Source organism: Spermophilus citellus (assembly GCF_964194105.1).
Source record: "Spermophilus citellus genome assembly, chromosome: 2".
NCBI classification, from domain to species: Eukaryota; Metazoa; Chordata; class Mammalia; order Rodentia; family Sciuridae; genus Spermophilus; species Spermophilus citellus.
In genome coordinates this window covers 151109790-151137336 of record NC_138183.1, presented here as the reverse complement: position 1 = coordinate 151137336, position 27547 = coordinate 151109790, and the positions used below count along the sequence as shown (strand labels likewise).

The 27547-nt window shown below is 55.2% G+C and overlaps 1 protein-coding gene across 4 annotated transcripts in view; it reads right to left on the bottom strand.

Moving 5' to 3' along the window:
• Window positions 1–25714, bottom strand: part of BCL9L (BCL9 like) — a 29694-nt gene extending 3980 nt beyond the window's left edge. Inside the window, exons 1-8 of one of the 4 annotated variants that reach the window (XM_081271144.1) lie at window positions 24971–25712; window positions 18591–18648; window positions 9628–9729; window positions 8004–8389; window positions 7289–7408; window positions 2924–3134; window positions 2678–2762; window positions 303–2595 (exon numbers count right to left, since the gene is read on the bottom strand). In XM_081271144.1, the coding sequence (XP_081127270.1) occupies window positions 303–2595; window positions 2678–2762; window positions 2924–3134; window positions 7289–7408; window positions 8004–8389; window positions 9628–9653 (3121 nt within the window). In that variant the 5' untranslated portion in view covers window positions 9654–9729; window positions 18591–18648; window positions 24971–25712. Of the gene's footprint in view, window positions 1–302; window positions 2596–2677; window positions 2763–2923; window positions 3135–7288; window positions 7409–8003; window positions 8390–9627; window positions 9730–18590; window positions 18649–24970 lie in introns of all 4 variants that reach the window. The other 3 variants (XM_081271146.1, XM_081271145.1, XM_081271147.1) reach the window with 3 other exon arrangements.
• Window positions 25715–27547: the final 1833 nt, after the last annotated feature.

Sequence of the window (27547 nt, the reverse complement as noted above, 5' to 3'; positions counted from 1 at the left end):
AGAGGTCAGCCCACCAAATCTCCACCTAACTCCACCAGGCACAGCTACATCCCACTGAACACAGGCCCCTCACAACCACCACAGCCCACCCATATTCAAAGCAATTCCTGTAGCCTCAGGGCCCCAGGCAGTGGGGAGATCCCAAGTCCCAAGTGTGACCCCTCAAAATGCCTGGGACATGTACATGGTACCTCAGACAAAGTTCAACACCACTACCACCACCTGACCCAGCCCACGCCTACCCACCACAGAGGTGCCCAACTGGAGTCCAGTAACCCCGCTGGCCTATCCAGCTGACTCACCCTGTTCCATGTTGCCCAGGGTGGAAGAAGAGTTCATGTTGAGAGGCGGCTGCTTATTCTGGGAGACCCCAGGGCTGGGCAAGGCTGTCTTGGGCGAAGCCACCCAGCCTGGAGAAGGCACCGCCATGGAGGGAGACTTGAGCCTGCTTGGTGAGCTGGTGGGTGAACGGACATTGAGGGAGGAGCTGAGGACCTGGGGCGATTTGAGAGGTCCTGGAGGGTTGGCGGAAGGCAAGGGCACCATCTGCGAGGGAGTCTGGGGTGACTTGAGGTTGGCGGAGGGTGAAGTGACCAGGGGTGAGTGCACCTGGCTAAGGGTGGGTGACTTTAGGTGCCCCATGCCTGGCGAGCCCATCTGATTAATACTGATGGTGAGGTCTGAGGGCCGTCTGCCCAGTCCCCGACTGGGGGCTGAATGCACAGACCCAGGAGGAGGATTGGATGCAGGGGGCAGAGGCATGTGGCTGAGCCGAGTGGTACCCACAGTGCCCATGGGCATCGAGCTCTGGTCAGGGCTAAACATGTCTTGGGTGTTGCCCAAGTCCTGGGGCATGGCTTGGTAGGGTGCCTGGCCCCCAGAGAATCCCTGCTGGCCCTGGTTGGGAAACTGTGAAGGCATTAGCATCTTCTGTGGACCGCCCATCATGCCACTGCTATTCTGAGCCCGAACCCGGGCCATCTCCTCAGGACTGAGGCCCTGAGGCCCCATCATGTCCCCAGGACCCCGCATCTTCTGCGACATCAGCATCTGTTGCTGCGGGGTCATCTGCACGTTCAGGTTCATGTTCATGTTCATGTTCACGTTCATGTTCATGTTGAGGTTGCCTGGCCCCATGGGTGGGTCCACCTCCCTCAGCCCAGTCTGCCCCATGGGTGGGCTCAGGAGGCCACGACCTCCACCAAACTCCATGCCCATAGGTGTTCCCGCCAGGCCTTCACCACCAGACATCTGCCCAGGAAACATGGAAGGATCCATCTGTCGGTGTGCTTGCATCATCCGCTCCATCTCCATGCTCTGCCCCATGCCGCTGCCGGCCATACCCAGGGGCCGCTGCATGCCCATCGACCGCTTTTCCAGCAACTGGTGCCGTAGCAGCTCCTCCCTAACCCGAGGGGTCATGAATCGCTCCGCCTCACCCTGCCCACCTGGGTAGGGCACAGCATTCTGGGCAAAATTGCTGGGTCCCCCCATAGGGGGCAAGTCTTCAGTCCAGCCCATGCCTGGCCTCACAGGCCTCTGCATGGCATTCATGGGTACCTCCATGGGCATACTCTGCATGCCCCCAAACCCAGGCACCCGTTGCATCTGGTTGCCTGGGAAACGGGGACCAGGGAAGGGAGGTCCTCCCCGGAGCTGCATGGGATCTTGGACATCCATGGGCCCCCGCAGCTGTGCGCCCATTCCAGGTGGCCACTGGTCCCCAGGCTTGCTGTGGTAGGGAGGCGGGGGCCCCCTCACCATCATGCCTCCCATGCCCATCATGTCCTGCAGAGGGCGACCCCCATGCAGTCCAATCTGCTCCTCTTTCCGCCGCTTCTCCTCATAGTACTCTTCCTGAAGCTTGCGCCATGCCACTTGCTCAGGCGTCAGGCTATCCTGGCCTAGCCTCTGCATCATCATGTTCATCTGCTGGCCCATGTCCCCTCCTGGGGGGTGCCCAGGCACTTCATGCTCCAGTGGTGGACCCCCGAGGCTCTGTGTCTGTGAAATCATGGACTGCAAGGGTTCCTCATACTTCTTTAGCCCACTAGGAGGGGCTGTGGGTGGCTGCTGGGGGGCAGGAGGGGCTTGTGCTGGTGGGCCCCCCTCACTGGCCGCTCCTGGGGGCCCCTTGAGGAAGGGCTCAGTCTCTCCGCTGCGGAGCAGCAGCCGCTCAATGTCTCTCAGCGTCTGCAGGGAACGCTCCCGATGCTCTAGCTGCTCTTTGGACAGGCCCTCGGAGCCCACCAGGCTGCGCTGCCCATTGCCGGTGGGTGCAGCCTCCCCCAGCAGGGTGGGGCCAGGGGCACTGCTGGGGTCTCCTCCGGGAGGCAGAGGGTTGTTTGTGGTGGCAGCCGTCGGGGTGTTAGGGTGGGTGCCCCCAGTCCCACCACCTGTGCTGGCAGCTCCCACTGAGTTGGGGGCCAAGTCCTGACTGGTGTCCTCAGGAGGTCCCTCCGGGGGCAGAGCAGGTGGGGCACTGCCAGGGGCTGAGGGTGGTGGCGGCGGCAGCGGAGGTGGCTGGGACTGTGGGGTACCTGCTGACGGTGTGCTCAAGGGCAGCGGTTCTGGGGTGGGTGGCACTTTGGGGGCCTGCAGGTGGACAAAAGCAGAGTGTAAGATAAGTAAGGGACATCCTAATCAATCTCAGAGCCAAACCAGGCACCACACTCACCTGGTCAAGCTTGGCCCGGGGCACATTCTGCTGGTGGTAGGCAAGGATGGAGTCTGCCCGGCCCTGCAACACCGCCTCTGCAGCCCTGCAGCAGAGCACCAGGCACGGTCAGCTCACAGAGGTGGGTAGGAGGGAGCCCCCCACCTCACCCAGCCTACCCTGCCCCCCTGTACACGCTCACTTGGAACCCCAGGCTGAGGGGCACTGGGCAGACACAGCAGACCTGGTCTCCCCTGAGGCACTTACGTGTTGGCCAGATGTGTGGTGAAGACGTACACGAACTGCGAGGGAGGCTTTCCAGGGACACCCCCGCCCCCACCCCCGGGGGCATCAGGACGAAGGCCTGGTGGGGGGCCATGTGGAGGGCCTGGCGCGCTGCTCTCGTTGAGGGGCAGTTGGGCAGTTTGGCCGGGACCCAGCTGTGGGGTCGCCATGGCTGGGTCTGCTACATTACAATCTGCAAAAAGAGAGAGGAGAGGAAAGGGGTGAGTGTCTCAGATGCAAGGAGAACCAGCTGGCATCTCCTGCCCAGGAAGCCCACTGCCTCCCAGTGCCTTTCTGAGGGTCCTCTGTTCCTGCAGTCTGGTATATTCACCAATCTTGTTTGCCCAAGCTCAGTCCTTGCCCAGGGTGGCAAGAGTGGTGTCCACAGGGAGAGGAGGGAGAGGGAAAACGTGGCCCTTACCAATAGGCTCCCACATGCCTGGTGTTCTGGATACTTACAGTTGTGATTTCATGTAATCGACACACCTTTGGAAGGAATGCATCACACTCCAGGTTACAGAGGAGGAAACAAGCCTGGCAGGGATGAACTGACTCACCTAAGGTCACACACCCAGCCATTAGCTGGGATTTGAACCCAGGGTAGGCATACCAAAGTCCTCCTTAGCTGTTCTCACCCTTCCTGCTGTGGTCTGTGTGTGTGTGCGTCTATGTACCGTCTAGTAACTCAGGCACAGAGAAAGCAAAGAAGTTTCATGAACTGATGATTCAATGATTCATCCTATCCCCACCACTAACTGACTTGGTGATTTATGAACAAGACATGTTCTCCCTCTAAGCCTGAGCTTCTTCATCTACACAATGGGAACACTATTTTACCAGCCTGTACAAGGGATAGATCAAAGAAATATATTTACTATGTCACAAGAAAAAAAAAATCCATTTGAAAAATGGAGAAGGTTAGAAAGGCTATGTAGAAAAATAAACTATTTTCCCTCTCCTCTCACAAAACAGTAAATGCAGACTTCTGGTCACCAAGAATTATGTGGGGATTTCTCCCCACCAACAACCAATCAATCAATTCTGCAGGAGCAGACTCCAGCTGGGTGGCCTCTAGTTCAATTCAATTCTAATATTATCTACCTGCAATAGCATTTAATTGAACAAGTTAAAGGCTCCAGCCCACAAAACCAATACCATCACCACCACCACCACCACCACCTCTTCCCCCACCTGATTCCAATGCCAAGCCAACTGCAAGCCCTGGGTTGTCTACCTCTGAATGACCTGCAAACTGACGTTCCCAGGACCCACTCCTGAGATTCTACTAATCTGCTAAAGCAGCTCACAGAACTCAGGGAAACATTTTACTTCCTTTTACTGGTTTATATCATAAAAGACATTACAAAGGAGACAGATGAAGAACTGCAGAGGGCAAGGTATGAGGGAAGGGGTGCACAGCTTCCACCCTCTTTCCACAGGTGCAAACTTCCAGGAACCACCGAGTTATATAACTATATAATACTATATAATATACCAAAGTGGCCACGGGTGGTCAGCTCAACCCTCAGTCTCCCTTGCCCGGGAGGTTAGAGAATGGGACAGAGAGTCCAATCCTGTCTTGGTCTGTCTAGAGACCAGTCCCCATGCAGAAGCTACCTAAGAGCTGCCAGCCACCAGTGAACTAATTAGCATATAAAAACACACATCACTGTGGAGATTCCAAAGATTTGAGGAGTTGTATGCCAGGAAATAGGGCAAGATCAAATACATATTTCATAATATCACGGGCTGACACACTGGGAACACTCCCAGAATAGAACCGCTACTCTCAGCACCAAAAGTTCTATTCCATAGCCACAAACTTGACTCTCAGTCCTAGCCTACAAAAGATCCACAATTGGATATCAATGGGTCTAGGTAAGTGGGTGGAACCATTCCCATGCCAGTCAAAGGCCCTGGCCTGCAGACAATAACAGTACTGTCAGGTAACACAAGACCACCGCCTAAAGCTACCTCCCTGTGCCAGGCTAGGGGCACCCTCCGACAGCTCATCATCAGGATCCCTTCTTGGATAAACCTCTGAATGACCCACCACATATTGGCTCTGCTCTGGACCCTGTTTCCCCAATTTCACATAGAAAAGCAGAACCAGAAGTTTGTCCTGGGGGAGACCTGAGAACAGACCTCAATGCATGAGGGCTGCCCTGGGAAGTAGACAATATAAACTCAGCATGCATAACAGGCTCCTGGCTACAAGGCATAGGGAAGGAGTCAGAGTTTATATCAATAAGGAACTTTCTAGTACAACAATAAAAATACAAGTTAATGCTGTTCTAAGTGTGTTACATGTATGAACTTACTCCTCTTACCTCTTATCTTTGAGATAAAGATTATTATTTTGGTGGGGGAGTAATGGGAATTGAACTCAGGGGCACTCAACCACTGAGCCACATCCCCAGCCCTATTTTGTGTTTTATTTAGAGACAGAGTCTCACTGAGTTGCTTAGCACCTTGCTTTTGCTGAGGCTGCCTTTGAACTTGCAATCCTCCTGCCTCAGCTTCCCAAGCTGGGATTACAGACATATGCCACCACACTGGGCAAAGATTATAGAGGAGAAACTGAGGTCCTTTCCCAAAATTTATACAAATAACAAGTGGTTGGGCTGGGGTTGTGGCTCAGCGGTAGAGCATTCACCTAGCACGTTCACCTAGCGTGTTCAAGGCCCAGGGTTTGATCCTCAGCACTACATAAAAATAAATAAAATAAAGGTATTGTGTCCAACTACAATAAAAAATAAATATTAAAAAAAGTGGAGACTCTAGGATGCAACCTAGGCAGTCTGATCTCTGACCCTATGCTATTAATGTCAGCACTGTTCTGCCCCTCCATTACGAACTCTTCAAGAATCCAATAGCATTAAAACTAAAATAATCATTGTGGTTTGGTATGGAATTTTAGTATAATTTCTTTGCGCCTACCTATGTTTTCCAAAGTTTCTACAAGGTGTAGTCTAATATTACAAAAGTGAATGAGAAGTGTTGGAGGGGTCCTCTCCTAGGAAGCAGTGAAGGTTCTACCATTGAAGGATTTAGCCAGAGGCCAAGGGCCACCAGGCAGTGCCACCTGAGAGAGGGGACCTGGGACTAGATGGTCTTTGAAATCCCAGCCAGCGTTTTCCCTCCAACATGGTGTAATCATTCCACATTTGCCGTTTCCTCCTCTGCAATAAGGATGAAAGGATTAAATGAAGTGGCCAGTATATTTTTTCTTTCTCCTTTCTATGGTCCCTAACTTCAAGAAGTTCACAACTTACCATTCTCTGATGATTCTTTATTTCTATTTTTTTCTTTTAGGTTTTTTTTTTTTTTTTTTTTTTTTTTTTGGTACTGGGGATTGAACCCAGGGTGCTTAACACTGTCTACATCCCCAGGCCCTTTTTTCTTTTTAAATATTTTTTTAGATGTTGATAGACCTTTATTTATCTATTTGCAGTGCTGAGAATCAAACTCAGTGCCTCACCCATGCCAGGCAAGTGTGTTACCACTAAGCCACAACCCCAGCCCCCCAGACCCTTTTTCATATTTTATTTTGGACAGGATCTCGCTAAGTTGCTGAGGCTGTCCTCAAACTTGTGATCCTCCTGCCTCTGTCTTCCAAGTCACTAGGATTACAGGTGTGTGGCATCATCCCCAGCTTCTGGCTAGTTTCTTATGCATTAAGTTGCCCCTAACCCCATAGAAAAAAAAAAAAAAAGATGTAAATTTTGAAGGAAAAGCGCCAAATAAATTAATGCAGGCTTCCTAAGGTCAGTGGCTGTGCCCGTTCTCCCCATTACTCACAAAGGCCCAGGTATACATTGATCGATAAAAGAACATGAGGAGTGGGCATTTATCCACAACCACCACTCCTCTTCCTAGTTAACACACCCCAGGTACTTGCTGGAGTCAGTCAGAGGTTAGGGAAGGGCACCAGAGATCCAGCCAAGTGTCAACTCACACCCAGGCTTAGCACTGCTTTGCACAGCAGATCCAACTTGTCCAAACTCCCAGTGAGGTTGGAGCCTCACCTCTCTCTCTGCTGACCAGTAGATGGCAGCATAGGCCAGGAATTCATGGTAAAGGTTCAGGTGAGTTGGACCGGAAAGTAGCCACCTAAGAGAGCCCCACCCCACAGGGGTCCCTAAGGAGAGACAGCCACTGAGCGCCGGGAAGGTAGAGACTAGACTGTCACAGTTCAGGAGACAGTCTAAGAGGTAGATAGGAGAGAGGAAGCCTGGAATCCTGGCTCTTGATATTTTTTCCCAGACTCAAGTAGGAGGCTTCCTTAGGGCAGCCATCCCTGGGGAAACCATGAGCCACAGCATCATGGCATCAATGGACACTCACTGTGGGTGGCCCCAATGGGCTTGTCATCCTCTTCACTGTCAGGTCCAGAGCACCATTCGTCCCCACTGTATGGCTGCTTCCGCTCCAGGACACAGCGCCGCTTACTCCGGGGTGCCACTTCTGCTCAGGCAGGATGCAGGCAGGCAGGGGTAAGACTGAATGCCCAGAGGTCCTCTTCTCCCCAACCCAGGGTCCCTCCCAAGCCCGTTCTCCAGATGCCACACCCCAGAGGGCACTGCCGAGACCATGGTGGGCACTTTGCCAGTTCATAGCCCCCACCACACCACCATTTGTTTCTGATTTCTGTCTCCAGCCCCAGCTGCCTGTCTCCCCTCCCCCCCCCAACACCAAGCACAGCATAATCCCCAACCACAACTGGTTCTAATTAGGGCTGGGGGGGGGGGGAGCTGCATCAACCCTTCCAGGCCCCAGTGCCTGTTCCCAAACAGTTCCCACTAGCCAGGAGCCAGGCGACCAGGAGGTTTGGGGAGGTGTGTGGGTCTGTGGTGGGAAGGCAGGACAGAATGAGACCAGAAGCCCATCATTCTGTGTGGCCCTTCCACGGGTGGGATGGGGATAAGGGAAAGGTGCCAGTACCTAAATACTGGAGAGACATGGGATGAGGATTAGGCAAGCGGGCAGAGAGATGGTCTCCTGGCCAATTTAGGCTTGGATTAGATGTTGCAAAGGTTTTGAGGATAATGAAATGAGGTACCTTTGGCTTCTGAATCCAGGGATGGGGTCCCAGCCTCCCGCTGCTCTCCAGAGTCCACAGACACGCTCCGCTCCCGCTTCACCTTGCCCTTGTGCGAGCTGAAAGAGGGCACCCCTGCTTGGGGGTTCTTCAGACTTGAGTTGCTAGGTGAGATCTGGTTGGCTTTGGCCCCATGGCTCCCCGCCCCCACGCCCTTCGAGCCCAGGTTGCAGGTGGGTCCTTGGTTCACATTCTGGTGCTGGGATTGGGCCCCGCCATTCCCTGTCTTGCCATGATTGGTCAATTTATTTTCTGGGTGCATTGGCTTGGCTGGGGCAGGGGGGCAGTGGCCGCGGGGAGACAGTGGCGGGCTCCCTGGAGCTTCTCTCCTCCTGGGGTGGGGTAACCTGGGAGAAGGTAGGAGAGATGTGAAAAGTTAACCTTACTAGGGGCTAGGTATGCCTGGATTTTAATTGTCCCATCCTGTCTTAATTAATGGTGGATATGGGGGGATGAGTAGCATCTCAAGACCACCAGCTATTCCCTATCTCCCTCCATGGACCCTCAGACAAGAGTTGATGCCCTTGCCCACCTTGGGGAGGGGAGATGGGGCAACCTCCCCACAGCTCCCACAATTCAAATGAAATCCAGGGTCTGCAGTTGACAGAAATTGCCCACTACAGGCCCAGTATCCATCAGACTGCAAACTTCTCTGGCAAACCTGTCCCCCAGCACCTAACCAATACTTTAGCACCCTCTCTTCTAGGGTTTACTGTCTTCAGATTCTTTCTGAGGTCCCAAACCTCAACTCCCACGTCCCAACACAGGCAGAGAAGGAACATGGGACCTGTGCGGCACTGCTCATGTCCCAGCCCCACTCCCCTGGGGAGGTAGGGAAAGCACACTTGAGAGTGGTACCCACTGGTCCAGACAGCTCCCCAGAACAAGAGGGGAAGACCTGAAGAGGGTGGGCCGGCAGGCCTGGCGGGCAGGCAGGAGCAGGAGGGGGGAGGGGAGCGGCGTGTCAAGCAGCTTGAAGCCAAGGATTCCTGCAGCCTAGGCTGCGGGCCCTTTAAGCTCCAGCCCGCTCCCCCCACCGCCTCCCCCTCCCCGGAGACCTATTAATAGCCGCTGGAAAGATCACATCACGGGAGAGGATATTTATCCCCCCTCATTCCACACCAGCTCAGATTTATTTCAGCTCTGCTGTCCTGCTGCTGCCGCCTGGCCCTGTCTGCCAGCTTCTCCAGGAGAGGAGGAGGGAGGCAGGCACCACCCCCACTCCAGCCTCCACCCCCAGCTAGACTGAGGCCAGGGGGCGCCATCGGACCCCACAGTAGGGTGGATGGAGGTCTGCTCTAACCGTTTTTTGGAGGGAAGAGCTAGAAGGGACCAGAAGCAGCAGGCATAGCTGGCTGCCAGGCCCCGCTGTCCCCTGGGCCTGGGTGCTAAGGTTGGCAGCGGCTCCTGCCTGGGGCTAGGCCTTCTTCCCACTCCACCCCGGCTGTAGTCCACTGGTGGCTCGGGAGCCAGGTGTCCAGGTGGACTTGCTCCCCAAACCAGCACAGCTCGGTCCCATCACCACTGGACCCTTCCCTTCCCCGCTCTCCACACACACATCCCGCCCTCCACGTCACCCACACACCTTGTCTTGTTAGCCAGGATCCTCATGGCTCCCACACACAGTGGGGCTACGGCCCCTGTGCGTGCCCAGGGCCCAGCCAGGTACTCGGTACTGGAGCACGGACTGCAGCAACAAGCCCCAAAGAGAAAACTTGTGACTTGGTGAGGGGGTATGAGAGGGGGAGGGGAGAAGGGAGGACCCAATAGCCCTGAGACTAGGGAACTGGATAAGGCAAGGTGGGACTGGAAAAGGAAGACTACGAGATCGGGTCACGATCCTAAGGACCAGTCCTAACCCCATCCCTCCCGCACCTTGCCCTCAGGGAGCTTGCAGTCTCCAGCAAGCCACCCTGGCCCCCCACGGGCTGCAGACGCAGAATTCACTAAAAGGCTAGGTTGCAAAGGTGCCGCGTGGGGCGGCCGCGAGGTCTGCTCAGGGCCCCTGGGGGACTCCCGCTCCCTGACACGCCCCTCACCCTAGGCTCGGGAATCCCTCACGCCCCGCCCCAACGCTGCGCCCAGTCCCTGGGCGCTCCAGCCGCCAAGGGGCCCGGGGTGGGGGACAATGCCCCGCCCCCAGCTCGAGGCCTAGCCCGTGCCCATCCCAGCAGGCCCGGGCGGGCAGCGAGAGGCCTGGCGGGGCCCCGGGGCTGCAGCTGGGCTCTTCTGGAGACCAGTAACGCTGGCTCAGATTCCTCCCCGACCGCAAGAATGCAGGAGCCTCCCCTCCCCCCGCCCTGCACCCCCACCCCGCCCCCTTCGGCAGAGCCCCAGCGGAGAGGCAGAGCGAGCGAGCGACAGAGCCAGCGAGGCAGCGAGCAGGGAGCAGGGAGCAGGAGGAGGACAGGGCTGCAGCGTGGTTCTTCGCGGTCCGCGCGCGCGCGGACAGACACACGGACGAGTCCCGCGAGGGGCTTTGCGCGCGCCAGCCGGCGGCGGGCCCTTGGCGCGGTGGGGCTGGGGCTCAGAGACCCACAAGTACCCGAACTCTGACTCACACTCTCACAGCTCACACGTGGACAGGGAGACAAAGACACGCACGGAGCCCAGGAAACTAGAGGCGCGCTCACGGCCAGCCCGTGGAAGTATGCGGGAGGCCCCAGCAGCGCTGCTGGGACAGGAGCCACCGACCGCTGTGGAGCGCACAGACACCCGGGCCGCCAGCGAGCCGAGTGGGAGCTCAAGGACTCATTGAGCAGATGAGAAGACTGAGGCCCCGCTAAGAGGGAGCCATAGAAAGTTGAGCTTTACAGTCACAAAGAAACACACAGGGCCATAGATACACCAACAAACAGACTTAGACAAACACAGACGCCTCACCCAACCACCCCCTGCTCGGTTCCCTCCCCCTCCTTCAGCAGCGGATCCCGGTAAAAGGTGGGGGAGGGAAGGGGAGGAGTCTTGGCCTCAGGAGCGTGTCCGGTGACAGGCCCGACCAGACACACCCGTGCACACTCCCGCAGCTCCCTGTGTGGCTGCGGGAGCCTAGTCTGGGACCTCGGGTGGAGGGGGCCCCACCCGCCACCCTGTGGGAATCTAACCCTAACTTCACCCAAGAACACATAGACTTTCCCCACTCCAGCCATGCCTCTAGAGAGAAAGGCTCCTCAGGGAAGGTTCCAAAGTCCATAGCCAGGCTGGGAAGAAAACCCACCCCCACCCTGGCGCCTAAGCCCCCATCAAAACAGGGAAAAGCAGAGGCAGAAGTCACTGGAGACACCTGGGCTTAGGGATGGGCCTATGGTTGAAAGGTATTCCAGGCTCTCACCTCACTCCCTGGTAGATTTTTGAAACTACCCCATTTCACAATGAGGAAACTGAGGTCTGGGGTAAAGAAATGATTTGCTTTGGGTTTAGGTGACAGCATTGGTACAGGACCTCAGGCACTGCTTTGTCACCTGGGAGCCATGACTGTTCATCTGAGCCTACACCAGATAAGCTGACTTCCTACATTCCAGTTGCTGTGTCCCATCCAGTGTAAGGGGGTCAGGGTAAGGCAAAGGCCACCCACTAACTTCTATTAACAACCTCAAAATTTGGGAACCTGTAATATTTGTAGAGGAGCTGGTAGAAAATTAGTCCTCTCCAGTGGCCCCAGTGAGGCTAAGGCTCCTCTCCAGAAGATTCTTTGAGTTGCCCTCTCCTCTAGGCCTCCACTCCCTGCTCCCACCCAGCCCCAGTGCGAGCTGAGTCAAGCACGGATGAGTCAGGACTTTCCCATCTCACACCTCCCCCCTTAACCCCTAAGGAGTTGGCCCCAGCTCCCAAAGACCCCCTCCTCCTTCACACAGTCCCAGAAGACACTGGGAAGACCTGGCCAGGGAAGGCAGGAGAGCTGATTCCTGGTGGGAGGTTTCTAAACAATGAAGGGGCCTTCCTAGCAGTAGGTCTGGAGCCCTTGAGACAGTGAAAAGAAAGGAAGGGAACTCTGGGAACGCGTCACTTTTGGGCAATAGGTGGAGGGAGGCGACATGTGCTCAGAAACAGGGAGCAGGTGCAAGTCACCTGAGTGAAAGGCCAGTAGCATACCCAGAAGAATGTGCCTCGAGGCAAGATGGCTGAGAAAGCCTAAGATCACTGCCCTGGCTGTGTAACTAAAGGGTGGGAGCCAGCTGCCTAAGGGTCAAAATGGGCCTGACCCCAGGTAGAGGAGAGAAACCAGGAAGGCTCAGTGCCAGAACCTCCAGGTGGATAGACTGCTAAAGGCAGGGCAGGCATTCACACACCAGCGGGAAATTGCTTGGTTGACCAACTGGCTTACAGGTCAGGGTCAGTCACATTGCCCTGCTGGAAATCACCTCAGGCTGGAGATGCCCCTCACTGAGAAGTTAGAGCACTTGATCAGCATGCCCAAGGCCTAGATTCCATCCTCAGCATCACAGGGGTGGGGGGGGAACACCCCAAAGAAGCAACCAGAAAATGCTTTGAATGGACCATGTACCCACACACAGTGTGAAGGCACCTCTATAAGAGGAAAATGAGCAGCTAGGAACCCCATGATGGGAAGAAGGATAGGGCCCTACTGAGGGTAACTGGGATCAGATCCTTGGCCTCTGGCTCAAGGAGATACAGCCCCCAAGACAAGTCCCCAAGTCTCCTTTCTCTTGGGTCTCAGGACTCCCTGGTCCTTAGACCTCTCCTCTACCACTCAGGTCACTTCCTCTTCCTGAAGTGGTGACTCAGCGGGGTGGGGAGGTCAAGGATTCATAGCCCAGCAGGAAATCTGCTCAAGGACCAAGGTGTTGCTCAGGGACCCTCTACATGGGGACTTCCAGGCTCTGAGGGCCTTCCCCTGGCTCTGGTTCCTTGCAACTTTCCCCATTTCCCCCCACACCAAAGCGAGCTAAAGGAGACCATGCAAATCAACCATTTTTGCTTGGGAGGTTTTGCCTGGGAGTTTCCAGCCCCACTCCACCTATAGCCCCAGGGTAAGGTCAGGCAACTCTAACCCTGCAGAACCAAGGAAACTCCTGGTCCTAGACCTCTCCAGTCTGGGATCTTTGAACACAGTGCCTGGGAGAAGACAGTTCTGCCCAAACTGGTCCACTGTCCCTTCTGGAGCCTGCAGGGACAAGTGGCATTGCCTGGACAGGCCTGAGGTCACCTCACTTCTCTTGGCTCCTTCAACCATTACCAGTGTAGCCAGGCCTGGGGAAGTAATCATGCCCTGGCAGAGGGGTGCCCCCAAAGACTGCTGCCCAATCCCTAGCTGTTCCTCCCCTTGAGGGGAGGGGTGGGGAGAGGGTGGGGGGCATAAGGAAACAAGACAGGGCAGGAAGCCCAGGCAGGCGGCGGGCACTCTGGGCCAGGCACAAACAGCCAACACAGGAAACCACAGCCCACCCCCGCCCACCCCACCCACCCAAGGCTTTGGGAGAGAGGAGTGCCAAAAGCCTGGTACCCCAACAGAGGCCAGGGCCAGGGGTTAACCCGGGGCAAGAGTAGTGTGCTAGGCTCTCTGTCACTCTCTCCGTCCCAGACCCTACCTGGGGAGGGGGAGAAGAAGCCCAGCTGGCAGGGATGGTGCTGCCTCTTTAAATCCACCGAAATCCTGAGCTAGGCCCAACCCAGCTCTGGTTTCACAGGAAGGAAAGGAGCTCAGGAGCCAGTAGGGCAGGCGGTGGTAGCTGGAATTAGCCCCACTGGGCCCAAATATATCTGGTCTCCCCTGCCACTCCATTGGCACTTCCTGCCCCCTGGCACCTGTACTAAATTGGGGGTGGGAGAGGGTCTAGGTGCTACTTCTACTCTGTGGGGGACCTGTATCTCAGGAGGTGGCCTCTTGTATGGTACACGTGGGTAGGAGGTGACTTCACAAGCCTGGATTCTCAGAACAGGGAGAGAAGAGCAGGGACGCTCCCTGTGGCCATCACCTGGTTTCAGTCCTCCAAGGGGTTAATCTGGCCCCTGTTTAGGGGGGTAGGGGTGGCCGAGGAACCTCCTCCAAACTGCCTGGCTGCTCCGAACAATGGAGCCATTGTGGGAGGAGTGGAGTGCGGGCAGGCTGCTGGCACAGCCAGCACACCATGGGGCGGGACCTCACCCAACGCCTGCCTGCCTGCCGGGCTCTGCTCTCTCCCCCAGGTACACATCCTTCCAGCACCCTCACCTTGCCTGCCTGGCCTAAACTCTTGGCACCAGCAGCACCTAGAGGGCTATTGAGTTCTGCCCACGTTGACATCCAGACTGCCATGACCCTCCAGGAAGCAGAGGCATGTGGGCCAGGACAGGGTGGGGGTGGGGTGAAGAGACAGGATGTATGCCTGTGATCCTCCTGCAGGGGAGACAGGAAGGCCAAATGGGGTTTCTGGTGTCAGTCCTGGCACCCTCAGGCAAGAAGGGCTTTAGGATATTGTAAGAACAGTGTCAGGCAGGGTCCCCTGCCCCCAGGCCTCCTTTTCCACACCCATTCCATAAACCTGTACTCTGAGGTAGACTAGTGGCCCCCACAGCCTGGGATCCTGGTAGGCACCATGGTATAGTGGAATATGAACTGGCTTTGCAGTCAGGCAGACAGGGGCCAATCACACTTTATCCCTTCTGAGCTATGAGATCCTATCCATACCTTCATCCCTCCAAGCCTCATCTACAAAATGCGGATGAGTGTGTGAGTATGTGAGTGTGTGTGTGCTGGTTGCTGGGGATCAAACCTAGGGCCTCCTACATGCTAAGCAAACACTCTACCACTGAGCTACAATCCCAACTCTCAAATGAAGATAAGTTTACAGAGTGAGATATACGGTAGTGGAACTAAATAATAAAATAACTAAGATTCACTCAGAATCTCCTCTGACCATCAGGAGATGGTCTTTAATTTTTTAATTTTATTTTTAATTTAATCTCTTGCAATAGCACCCAAATACATGGGCATGTGGTAAAAGTAGGCATTGTCAAGATATTTGCCCTTCTAGTATCCAAGTCAGCAAGGCCCATGAGCATCATATTAGTGTTACCGAGTACAAAGACTCAGCTTTTCCTCTGGTCTCCTTGAGGAGGCCAGCTCCCTCTGCTACCATGCCCCTGGGCACCCCTAGGCTCACTGACATACTCAAACCCAAAGCAGGAACCCAGAGAGCAGCTGTGTACTCTCTTAGCTTCAGGTTTGTGTCTAAAACCCCAGGAGGCAAGTGAAGGGGATTTCCCTTCCACAATGACCAGCATCCCCTCCATCAAACACCCCTCTCCCTGCCTGACCCCTTGGTAATCCCCCTGCAGTGTTGGGCTGGGAGGAAACATGGCCTATTCACTCACCATGGGCTTCTTTAAAGAGTGGAGGGCCTGAGAGAAAGAAAAGGGCAATTGACAAGCAGTTCTAGAAACTAGGAGATCCAGGAAAAAGACCTGTTCTCTTCTAAGCTAGAGAGAGTTATACCTCTCAGGGTGGCCCCACAAGCTCCCAAAGGGTTAACAAGTCCCTAAAAATAACCTGCTCCCAGCAGGACCCGCTGATCAGAACCCTCCAGCCATCTGTTCCCATTTTCTCCTGTTCACATTGGAACATCTGAAACCAGCCCCAGAGCCCCAGCCCAATCCCAAAAATAGCCCCAGCCTGCCCAAGGAACAGGCCCCAGAGGCTGGGCACTGAAGGCATGGCCAGCCCAGCAGTGAAGCATGGCCCGTGCAGACAGTGATCTCTGACCACCCCCCATGCCTGGCTCATAGAAGAAGGAGATCCTCTCTGTTCCAGAAGGAAGAAGGGAGCATAGCCAGGGGCTCTGGCTCATCTCTCTTGGTGCCAGACCAGAGAGGGCACCAGCCAGCAAACCTAGGCCTCAGACCCAGGTGCCTTGGTATCCCAGGCACTTCTGCCACATCTTAATCCCTAGATTTCCACCCATCTTTTTACATAGCTCCCCTTGTTGTGAGTGACACTATCTACTCCAGGGCTCCTCAAGCAGAAGTTCCCAAGCCTCAGTCCGTCCACTATGCATTCCCATCCCAAGGCCTTTGGGAGCTCTGGGCACCCAGTGGCATTCTTTGCTCCAGGGCATACAGGCTAAGGCAGAACTAAATAACTTACTTTCTTTCTCTTTCTCTTTTGTTGCAGTGCTGGGGATCAAACCCAAGGCCTCACATGTGCTAAGCAATGCTCTACCACTGAGCTACAACCTCCAGCCCCAAAGCAGGACTCTCTCCAGCACGGCCCACACTCCCCCACAGAGCCCTGGGAGAATTTCTGGACACCATGGATGCTGATGACTCTGCTGCTCTCTGGACCTAAGGATACACTTGACCCTCTGCAGCCAGCAGGTGCCAGGCATGCCCATTTGGGCTTCTCTATGCACACAGGCCCAGGCATTGCCCCTTCACACTCAAGAAAAAGAAAAATGCCCAGACAGGGAATCCAGGGAAGCCTGAGACCTGAGGCAGGCCTAACAACCACCATCCATAGCACAGCTCCACACTACCACTCTTCTCCCCAAGGAAGGTCCCTGACCTCTAGGCCAGGAAGGAGAGGAGGCAGCCATTGAAGTCATTTAAGGACTGAGTGTCTTGTTCAGCCAGATGAAAGAACAGAGCAGCAGGGGATGGATGGTGGGAGGGGTGCTGAAGCTGAAGGGAGGAAACAGCCTGGGGGAGGGAGGGCTCAGCCCTGAAAAGTGTGGGGAGGTAGGGAGAAAGTCCATAGCTCCCTATCCTTCTCCAGGTCTTCTGGCCATCTGGAAACCTTGCAATCAAGGTGTCATCTGACATCAACAGTGGGGAAACTGAGGCAGCAAGAAGTTGGGTCTGGAATGGTATTAGAGTTGAGGACTCAGGAGTGCTAGAAAGTGCTGGAGGCCCATGCTCCAGCCTTCCCCTGCTAAAGCCCCTGGGAAGGTCAAGAGCTCCTGTGAAGAGTCTGGCAAATAACAAGGAGGGGGATCCCAAACATTTACTGAGCCTTTACTCAAGTCCTTCACTTGCCTTGTATAACTGAATCCTCAGAACAACTAGTAAAAAGTACTTATTAGTATCACTATTATTATTGTTATTACTACTACTACTAGGGAGACAGAGTCTTATTATGTTGCCCAGGCTACTCTCAAACCTCTAGTCTCAAGGGATCCTTTTGCCTCAGCCTCTGAAGTAGTTGGGACCAAAAGCACAGGCCCCAATGCCTGGAACTTTTATCATTCATATCTTACAGGTAAGAAAAGGGAGGAACAGGAAATTAAGAAGCTTGCCCAAGACATACAGCCCATAGTCAGAAGAGCTAGATGAACTTGGCAACTGAGTTCTTAACCAATGCACAATGCAGATGTGCCATGGTATCAGTCCTCCTGCTGCGATGGAAATGAGCGTTCCAGTCTCTCATCTTCATCCCACACACCCTCCCTCCGTTCCCGATGAGTCCAGGTCCAGCACTGGAGGTCACAGTTCCTGCCAGGAGAGGAGATCAAAGAAGCACTGTGCCTCACCCCCTCTACACAGGTGCCCTGCCTGGCCAAAGCTACCAGAGAGCAAAGTTCTTGGTACTAGCAGCAGCCCCGCCCACTCCAATCCGTTACCTCCTCACCCATCCAGGTCCCTAACAGTCAGCAAGGTCACAAGGCAAATTTCCAGGTCAACAGAACAGAGTCCCTGCTGAGAGATGCCCTAGGCTAGAATGGAGTCTGAGGTCCCTCTCAAACCCCAGGTGAGGGTCAAAGGTCAAGTTTGACCTGCCAGGGAAGGGTGGAGTTCAAGTCCTGCTCCCCACCCACCTGCTCAGCCACACCTGTCCACTGATCCCCACTTTTTTCATGGCCTGAGTTGAAAGCAAGTCCACTTCCTCCCTGTTCCATGGGGTAGTGGTCTCCAGCAGGGAAGGGGCCATTAGGTGAACGGACTAGAAGCCTCTCCTTCCTGAGGTTGGTCCAGGAGAAGCACCTCCTTATCCCTGGCTTCCTTTAGCTTTCCCTAGTCCAACAGGAGCCCACAGGAGTGTTTGTTATGAATTCAGGGAGTTGTTGCTAAGTAAGGAAGAAGGGGAGGGAGGGAGGCTGAGAGAGAGAGAGAGAAAAAACTGTGTGTGTGTGTGCACACACATGCACGAACACATGCTTGTGCTTGTATATGTGAGGTGCACCTATAGGGCCTGGGCAGCAGAAATCACACTGGGGTGGCTGGCAGTTTGACTGAGCCAGGAGAGGCCAAAGCCAGGGAGCGGGAAATCTACCTTGTCCTCCAGGGGGGCTGGGATGACTCTCCCACTTTCCCAGGGAAAGATGCAGCTTGGAATAGCACTGGCCCTTCACTGGAGTCCAGCTTTAACCCTTCCTGTCCCAGCCCTGCCCCCAATCCCTCCCAGTCCTAAATTGAAGGCTATTTGCCCAATAGGAGGTAGAAAAGACACCTCCTCTGGGAGGAGGGGAACGCAGGAGAAGGGGGGAGGCAGAAAGCCAGGAGAAGGGAGCCCAAAAGACAAACTGCCAGGCAGGAGGCTAAGCCAGGATGCTGCAGCGGCTGCAGACACAGATCAGGGAGGCCAAAAAGGACACACAGAGCACATGGACCTCTCACCTCTGGAAAAGTATGTGTCGGGCTCAGGCTCAAGGGTGTGATCTGGGAAGGGGGCTCCCTGTGGAGAGAGGGTCACAACTAGAAGCCCCAGACCAGCAATCTATGCCCCTGCTCCTCCCAGAACCCCAGCCCCAGCGCCCCCACAACATAAACATGTATACACGTACACACAGCCTGCAGCTCCAGGAAGTCTCTGGCTGCTCAGAACCCCCACCCCCTAGGACTTCTGTGGACTGGCTGGGAGCCAAGCCTGACCTAGTTGCCCCACAACGCCACTCCCCTCCCTATCCTGGAAGCAGGAAAGGAGAAGCACTGGAAGACCTCAGAGCTCCCTGAGAGCTTGGCCCCACAGGGAGAGAGGAGAGGCGGAGGACTCCCACGACCTGGCCTGAGGACCTGGGGGAGGGAGGCCAGGGAGGCCTGAGGACCCTGGCTTCCAAATGCAGCCACCCCCAGGTTACCCTATGTCAGGAAAAAGAATAGCTGCAGGGCCTATGTCCCTGTGTGGTCTCTTTGGCTATAACCCTGGTTCCCTGAAGACACAAAGTCCTGGGGACCTGGTCTGGGTGGGAGGGCCTGGGGTGAGCAGTTCAACAGAGGGGGCTGGGTGAAGCTCCCACAGTAGGCGGGAGGGAAGCTGGTGGCTGGGCTCAGTTTGTACTGGGGGTCAAAGGGGAGTTCTTTTCCGAAGAATTCTGGGAGAGACGCCAACTAGAGCAAGCTGCTAACCACCCCTCCCTCTCTCTTACTGCACTGGTGTGTGTGTGGGGGGGGGGGGGTCCCTGCCAACCAGACTTAACCCTCTCCAGCCTGTGTTGCTCCCAGGGCTGCTGGGAGGGGTCCTCTGGCTGGGCTCAGCTTTCAGTGTTAGGGGACCGGTAGCGCAGGGCACAGGGTATCAGCCTACAAGAACACGGCTGGTTCCACATGGCCCCATCTGGCACCACCCTGTCCTACCAACACCTGGGTGACTTTTCTGGGCTCCTCTCCTGAAGGTGTCTGCGGTGACGTGTGTGTGCGTGTCTCAGAGACAGATTGAGAAACAAACTGAAAAGTCCTTGCCAAGGCCCTCCCCCTGCTGGGTCACTGAACACTGTGCCAACCTGTGCCTCTCCCCCTCCCTCCTTCCCACTGTGCCCTGGACCAGAGGCCACAGGGAGGGGGGTTAAAAGGAACAGCTATCCTCATGCTCACCCCTGCTGCTGTCTCCACAGGTCTTCAAACCATACAAACAGCCCCTGCCTTGGCCCTCTTCTTCCTCCCTGGCTTGCCACATATACTTCTAGAGGAAAGCATTCAGTTATTGCCTGAGATTCCAGAATGGGAAACTGAGTCAGAACAAGGTTTCAGGGCTTCTAGAGCCCATATCCCACACAAATATAAGTCCACCATCACCACCCTTGCTTTGCCCAAAAGAAACAAAAAATAGCTGGGCATGGTGGCTCATGCCTATACTTTCAGCGGCTCTGAGGCAGGAGGATCACAAGTTTAAAGCTAAACCTCAGCAACCAGGTGAGGCCCTAAACAACTTGGCAAGAACCTGTCTCAAAATAAAAAAATATAAAATGGGATGGGGATGTAGCTCAGTGGTAAAGCACCCCTGGGTTTGATCCTCAGTACCAAAAAAGAAACAAACAAAAAATAAAACCCTTGGGCCCTCCCCTCCTGCAGAACACAGTCTAACTGCAGTAGGAGGGAATGAGATAAAACATCAAGAAGGACTTCCCTGGATCAAGGATACAATAGCAGCTGGTCCCACCCCAAATGCCTGGGCCTGGATTCCATGGTCCTCTGTCTTTGGCTCAGGCTGAAAATATGAGTGTCTTATCTTATTTTGTTATTTGCCCCTAGCGGGGGAAATCAACTGTTCTGAACCTTAAATTTGCTACCAAGCTTGCAGTTTCCATCTGGTTGGCTGTTCCCTGTCCCCAATGAAGCAAATGCTCTTAGGGGTGAAGGGGTCACTCTCCTTTCCCTAGCCCTTTATTTTAGAGCACTGTTACACTGTAACTGCCACCACTGTATCCTTAGGACAAGAGGGTGGACCGGCCCCTGGCAGCAAAGGGCAGAGGGAGAGGGAAAAGGAGAAACTCCAGCTCTTGGCAAAAACCATTTATCCCAAAGAATCCCCACTCCAAGGACCACAGAATTGCCAGAAGCCTCGGCCCTACTCCAAGAAACCTCCCTATCAAAGGGCAGAGGACTCCATGTCCCAGGGTGCTGCAGGAGACCCGTGACTACACACCCCAGACATGTTCCCAGGGAGGGGGGAGATGCAAAGCACAGGAGTGAGTGTGTGAGCACAAGCACATGCACACATCGCAGACACACCCCAGCACACATTCCTCACAGATACCCCCAGATGCATGCAACCAGAAAACAGGCACAAAGTATCTCCTTATACCCCAAACTCTTCACAAGTAGCCCCTTAAGACCCACAGAGATGCCCAAATGTACAGACAGCTCAAGAGAGGTCAGGAAACATCCAGGACCAGGATACTGGCCAGTCACACAGAACTGCCAACAGAAGATACACCTACCTACTCTGGGATACACGCACAGCCACATACACACAAAGTAGTACATGGCCATGTGCTAGCACACAAACTCAAAGGAGCCACCACACAACGCACAGCGTGAAGTCAGATTAGAGGACAACCCCTGGGGGCGGGGGAGTTAGAGGGGGTGGAGAAGCACACAGGGATTTCAAAACAATCCTGGTTTCGAAATGCTAGAAATGCTGGATTCAGGGCCATTCCCAGTAGAGGCTGGGGGGTGGAGAGTGAGGGGGAGGGGAAGACAGGCTCGCCCAGGGCTATCAACCCTGGCAGGAGAAGAGTGAGTCCCAGACCATTAGAAAGGGGGCCCAGAAAGAGACACCAAGGTTAGGAGGTACAGCCGGCCCAGAGCCAGACAGGGAGGGCCTGAGCTGCTGGACAGGAGGCAAAGAAGGAGAGGCCTTGGCTCCTGCCGCTGACAGTGGCAGTGACCACTTTCTCTACTCCAAGATAGCCTATGGCTCTGCTTCCCTGGCTGCTAGAAGAGCCCTAGTGTAGGCTGAAAACTAAGGGGTCAGAGAGGGTGGGGGGCAGCCCAGGCATACAGAGTTAGGCATCTTCCAGGACTCCACAAATTCAGGACAGGGTAAGGGACCAAGACTTCCCTATCCTCCACAAGAGGCCCCTAGGGGAGACTGAGGCAGTGAAACACAACATACCCCACACCCAGGAAGTTACCCCTCCCATGGCAGCCAGGATGCCCTTACTGCCCCTCCCCCAACCTCTAGGGAAAGTCAGCAGAGCTCACAGAGGGAGGGGGGAGAGGAGAGGTCAGGCCAGGCTGGGGGCGGGGCTGTAGAGGCCTGGCCCTGGCACCCAGCAGAGGAAATTCCAGGCTGTAACTCCAGGCTGCCTTCAGGGCCGCCCATCCAAGTGACATGCAGCAGTTCAGCTGCTCCAAGGCTATGGCCTTCTTCACCTGGCCCCTTAGCCCATGACCCTGGCTTTCCAGCTCTGAAGCCTCAGCTGTGGGGCTTAGAGGTTGGGACGTAAGAAAATTAGCACTCCATGAAGAGATACTCAGCCATGGCAAGAGCCCTTGTGGTCCCTAGAGCCAATCTGAGTCTCTTTCCACAGACCCCTGGTGTGAACCTCCAGAGTAGCTATGGGTGGGCAGCTGTTGGGTCTGGCAGGCAGGGGCACAGATGCCAAGCTAGAGCAGCCAGGTGCTCAACAGGTTGAGCCAGTCCCTGGAACAGCCAGCCCCACCCCAGGGAGAGCGGGCTGGCAGAGGCTCCCTGCCCGCGGCACCCAGCCTGTAGCTGCTTCGTTCCCACAGCTGCCCACTTTCCCACAGTGCCATCCCCCTTTATTCATCCCCCACCCCTAGTCAGCAACAGGGCAGTGCCCAGGGTTCTGGTACAAGGAAGCAAGGGATGCCATTTTCCCGTCATCCTTGGGTGCCCAGGCTCTTGAGGTTCCTCACTATCAGCAACCAAAGAGCTTCGGGGAGAGTGAACATGGCATCAGGGCAGCAGGAACCCCACAGTGCCCTCCACCTCCTTGAGGGCCTCTTCTGATCCTGGGAAGACTGGACACAGACACCATGGCTCCCCAGAGCTGCCCCAGGGTGCTGGGACAGAACTTCAGCCTGCAGCCGAGAGGCAGTGTGTGGGGGGTTGTGTCCCAGCTTCTCCACTTAGACTCCCTGGAGAGAGCTGTAGAGCTGGTGAGCACTGGCTCCCTCCACTCTTGCCAGAGCTGCTGCTGCCTGCAGCCCCTAGCACTTTCTTCCCACCACCCTCCAGGGCTCCCTGGAGCTCCATCCCAGCCACTCCCCCCAAAGGCAGGCAGCCCCCCCCCCTTTGCACAGCATCTCCTTTAATCTGAAGCAGGTGCCAGGCATTCCAGCCCTTGCTGAGTCGACACTGCCACCCGCTAGGCCTCTGCCCAGAAAGCTACTGCCCTGCCTGGTCATGGAAGTTGAGCCACTGGCCTAGGGCTCCTGCCTAACTCAGGTACCAGGTGGCAGGAACTAGCTAAGCAGAGTCATGGGTGCCCAATGCACTTTCAGCAAGCAAAATCACTGGTTTCCAAATTAGCACTGATGTGCTGAACCCCAGATTTCTGTGGCTGGAACACCAATCCTTCTTTAGGACCCTGCATATCTGCCCACTCCCAGATTTTCCACTCTAGTAATCAGAGACTTGTTCTGAGCTTTCCTATGGACCTCTAGAACCCATTTCCAGCTATAGAGCCCCTGCTACCTGGGGCACAAGAGTCACTCTGGACCCAAGATTATAGGTCTGCTGCCCTTCACCAGCACTTCTCCCAACATGAACCCTTATCCCAGTTGGGGTAACTGAGAATCCCCTAGAAGGAAGTGGCCAAAAAGCTGGGCTTTCAGGTCTGGTCTAGGCCAAGGAGACAGATCACTTGGGGAAGGCAATGTCTTCCTTCCTAGTACCAGATCCCTGCCTCCCACTTTGCCCCTCACCTTCCTCTTCCAGGCTCACTCAGTCCTAAGGCGTCTATCAGCCAGGCCTCAGAACAGACATCAGGAAGACTGGGACTCAGCATACTCTTCCCCTGGGGCCATGAAATCATGGTCCTGACCCAGAGAAGGCAGCCAAGCCTGTGCTGGGGGGTAGCAGAGGAATCCTTGCCCTGAGGAAGTGGCTGCTCCTTGGAGAGTCAAGGATATGGAAAGAAGAAGGAGAATGGAAGCCCTCACCACCCCAACCCCAGGTATCTTTGAAAGAGCTGCTCAGAGACATTAGTGGGATTTTGGCAGATACAATGCAGACAGCCTTCCCAGGTAAATCAGTGTGCCAAGGTTAGGAGGGAAGGAGGGAAAAAGATCAAGGGGGCTGCAGAGACCCTTTCCCAGGACTCAGGCACAAGTCCAGCTCACCTGTGTCAGAAGAACACCTTTCCTCCTGCAGCAGAGGCCCCCCAGACAGGGACACAGACACACACCCCAAGCAGCAGACAGACAGGAGGAGGAGGGAGGGAGGGGGTGTCAGAAAAACCCGGAAGGAAGGAAGCTGGACAGACAGACAGAAGCTGATCCTGGCTTCACTGCTCCAGGGAGACACCCTCCAGACTCCCAGACTTTAAGGGACATTCCCCTTCTCAGCCCCCAAGAGGGAGAAGGGGAGACCCGACTTCCCTGTTGCCTAAAACCAAATTCCAGCAGCCCTGAGGTAGTACTACCCGTTTGGAAAAAGGCCTAAGTCTCACTTTGCTTCCTCACATTCTTCCCAAAGGCTTGTTTGGACCAAGGCAGGGGCCACCTCCCCTTAGCAGTACAGGGACACCTCCAAGGAACTGTGACTGCCCCACCCCCAGCCAAGCCCACAGCACTCAGAATCCTTGGCAGAGAAGGCTCCCCCAGTCTCTGGGCTCCTACTGCTCAAAGGCAGTGCCTGGGGGCAGAGGGTGACCCCAGCTCTCTCCAGCCCCAACCCATCTTCTTCTGGAAACTCCCATCAGCCAAGGAAGGAGTGCTGGGGTGCTGGGACCTAGGGGGTTGTTGAGCCTGGGAGGGGGACTACATCTCCCAGAAGCCCCCAGGGCAGGGTTCGCAGCTCCAGCTGGCCCAAGGCCGGCCTTGTTCTCTATGCTAGGGTGGCAGGGTCCCCAGGCTGCCCCTAAGCCCTTCTCCCTATGCTTTGGGGCTGCCAACCTAATTGGGGGCCTATGAGTAGCCTCCACTGACCCTGGGGGCGTCCCCCTCCCCTTGAACAGTCTGGGGGTGCGTGCCAGAAGGCAAGAAACAATCAGACTGTGTTTCCCCTCCCCGATTCAAACTGGATCTCCCTCCTCACGCTGCTGCTGGCCTGCCATGACTTTCGCCCTAGCCCCCAGCCCACCCCTCACCTCGCGCGGGTCGGGGGTCCTCACGCCAGGCCGGAGCTGGAAGCCATGACCAGGTGAGGGTCGGAGGGTGGATTGGGGTCCTCCTGCTTGCCACTTGGACGTGCGGAGGGGGCGGGTAGGCGGTAATCTTTTGATCCTGGATGCCTTGATCTCAGTACCAGCCGGGCCCGGGAGAGGGTATCCGGGGATCGCTGGGAGCCTGGGTTCCTGCCTCCCGACGGCGGAGCATGGTCGTGGGCGCCGGGCAGCGGCGGGAGAGGGTGCACACCCGCTCCGGCCGGGGCTCGGGGCTGGGGTCTCGGCCCCGAACCTCACGCTCGGAGTCCTGCTCCAGCTCCTCCTCCCTTCCTTCCTTCCTTCCGTCCTTCCTTCCTTCCTTCTCCTCCTCCTTTCACTTTCCCCGAGGCCCGCGGGGACGGCGGGCGCGGGGCGGGGAGGGGGCTGTCTAGGCGCTTATTGTTGGTCGGACGCCGAGGGTCCGGGTCGCAGCCCCCGGGCGGCGCGGCGCCGGGGGACCCAGGCGTGCGGGCGTCCGGCCGGCTGGCTCCGGGCGGCGGCGGTGGTGCAGCGGCCCCGGGTCCGGGGCATGTCCGGCCACTGGCTCCTCCGCGCGCCGCCGCCTCCCCGGGCTCCCTTGCACTGCCGGAGCCTCGCTCGCCCCTCCACTCGGCTCCTCTCCCCAGCCTGAATAAGCATCGGGGCTCTCTGGCTGCCTCCTTCTGCCTTCATACCAGAGCCCGGAGAGGCCCCTGTCAAAATAAGAGCTCCCCCATCTCGCTAGTCTCCTCGCCCAACCCGGCTCCCCCAGCCTCCCAGTGGTCTGACTCGGTAAGGCGCCCAGCCGGCTAGCGCGAGGTAGGTTGGCCCGGGGGCGGGGAGGGGGGCTTCTGTCTTTCTTTCCTACCCATTCCTGAGGACTGGGGAGGAGACGCACCAACAGCATCCCAGGCTAGCGAGAGGTCCCACAAACCTACCCTACTGTATGTGCGGACTGGATGGAGTTGCCTGGACACACACACACACACACACACTGCACAGGCTTCCCTCTTCAATGTACCCACCCACATCCATTATGCACTGAACATCTCTTTTTTCCTCTCTCTCTCTCTCTCTCTCTCTCTCTCTCTCTCTCTCTCTCTCTCTCTCTCCTAGTACACCATGAGGACATAGACTGAATTTTCATCTCAAGTCTCAGCAGGGGTGTAAAGTGGATGGTAAGAAAATGTTTGTGGAAGTGAAACCTTTGTCTTCTCAAAAGAAATTTCTCCTAACCTTAAAAGGCTTTCTTTCCCCCACCTCCTCTCTACCTCTCTCTCTCTCTTTCTCTCTCTCTCTCTCTCTCCACCTATAGAATAGTAGATACATTGAAAAAGAAATTATAAGGCACTTTTTAAAAACATATCACATGTTATTTCAGTGTTCATCATGAACTTGCAAGAAAGATATTTTGGCCCCATTACACAGATGAGGAAACTGAGACTTGCATTATATAAGGATTTACTCAGGATTACACAACTAGACCATGGTAAGCCCAGGACTAGAAGTTGGATTTCTTTATCCCTGGATACCTTCCCCACCCACCCAGAATTAATTCCAACAATTGATAAGCATGGACTATTTCAGAAGAAAATGAAACTAACAAGTCTATTTGCTCCTTTCTGTTCCCACTGTCCTCTCTCTCCAGAAAGCTCTAGCTCCAGTGACCTCCCTCTCTTCTGACCACCTATTATTTGTGCACCACCCATCGGAATGCTTACTTGTATTTTCCTTGTTTCTCCTGTGTGTATGTCTGGTTGGTGCCAAAAGATTCTTAAGGGCTCAGACTATGCCTTCTATCCTCTGTGTTGGCCCAAGGTTGGCTCAAGTCCTGGCTAGGTGCATAGTAGAACTTCAGTAAATCTTGACTTGATGGATTGATGGTGCCAGAAACTAGGTACTGTGCAAGGTCTGGGGAGGCCCAAATGTGTGTGTAGTAGGGGGATGGAGATACCCTGACAAACAGATGATAACATAACCTTTCCTGTGTGCCTAACACAATCACAGTTTACAAAGCACTTTCATGAACATTATCTCACGATCATGCTTTAATCCAATCAACAAAACTTTCCCAAGTGCCTACTAAGAACTGTGCTAGGTTAGGGGTTGAAATGTCATAATTCTGAGTTAAGTCTTATCTTCATTTAAAGGCGATGAAACTGAAGCCCAGAGTGACTATCCCAGCACCTAGGATAGTACCTGGCTCTGGAAATTAGGGTTTAATTTCTTTTCTTTTCTCCAGGATCCCCAGGGGATAGACTGGATCGCAAAGCAGAGGGCCGGTCCTAAAACATAATAGTTTTTAGGAGGGTCCACTCCATTTACTTGGGTCAGTATCACGTATATGACAAGCCACACGGGCCTTTTCGGATCCTTTTGGCACAAGTTCAATTCATAGTAGGTCCAGAAAACAATGTTTGTAGGGATGAGGGTGGACTTGTTGCAAGGGGTCTCAAATGTGGTACACAGTCAAGTTCAAGAGTGTTCGGTATGTTCTGTGGAGCGGAGCGCTCCCCAGGGTGGGGCTGTGACTCATTCCCC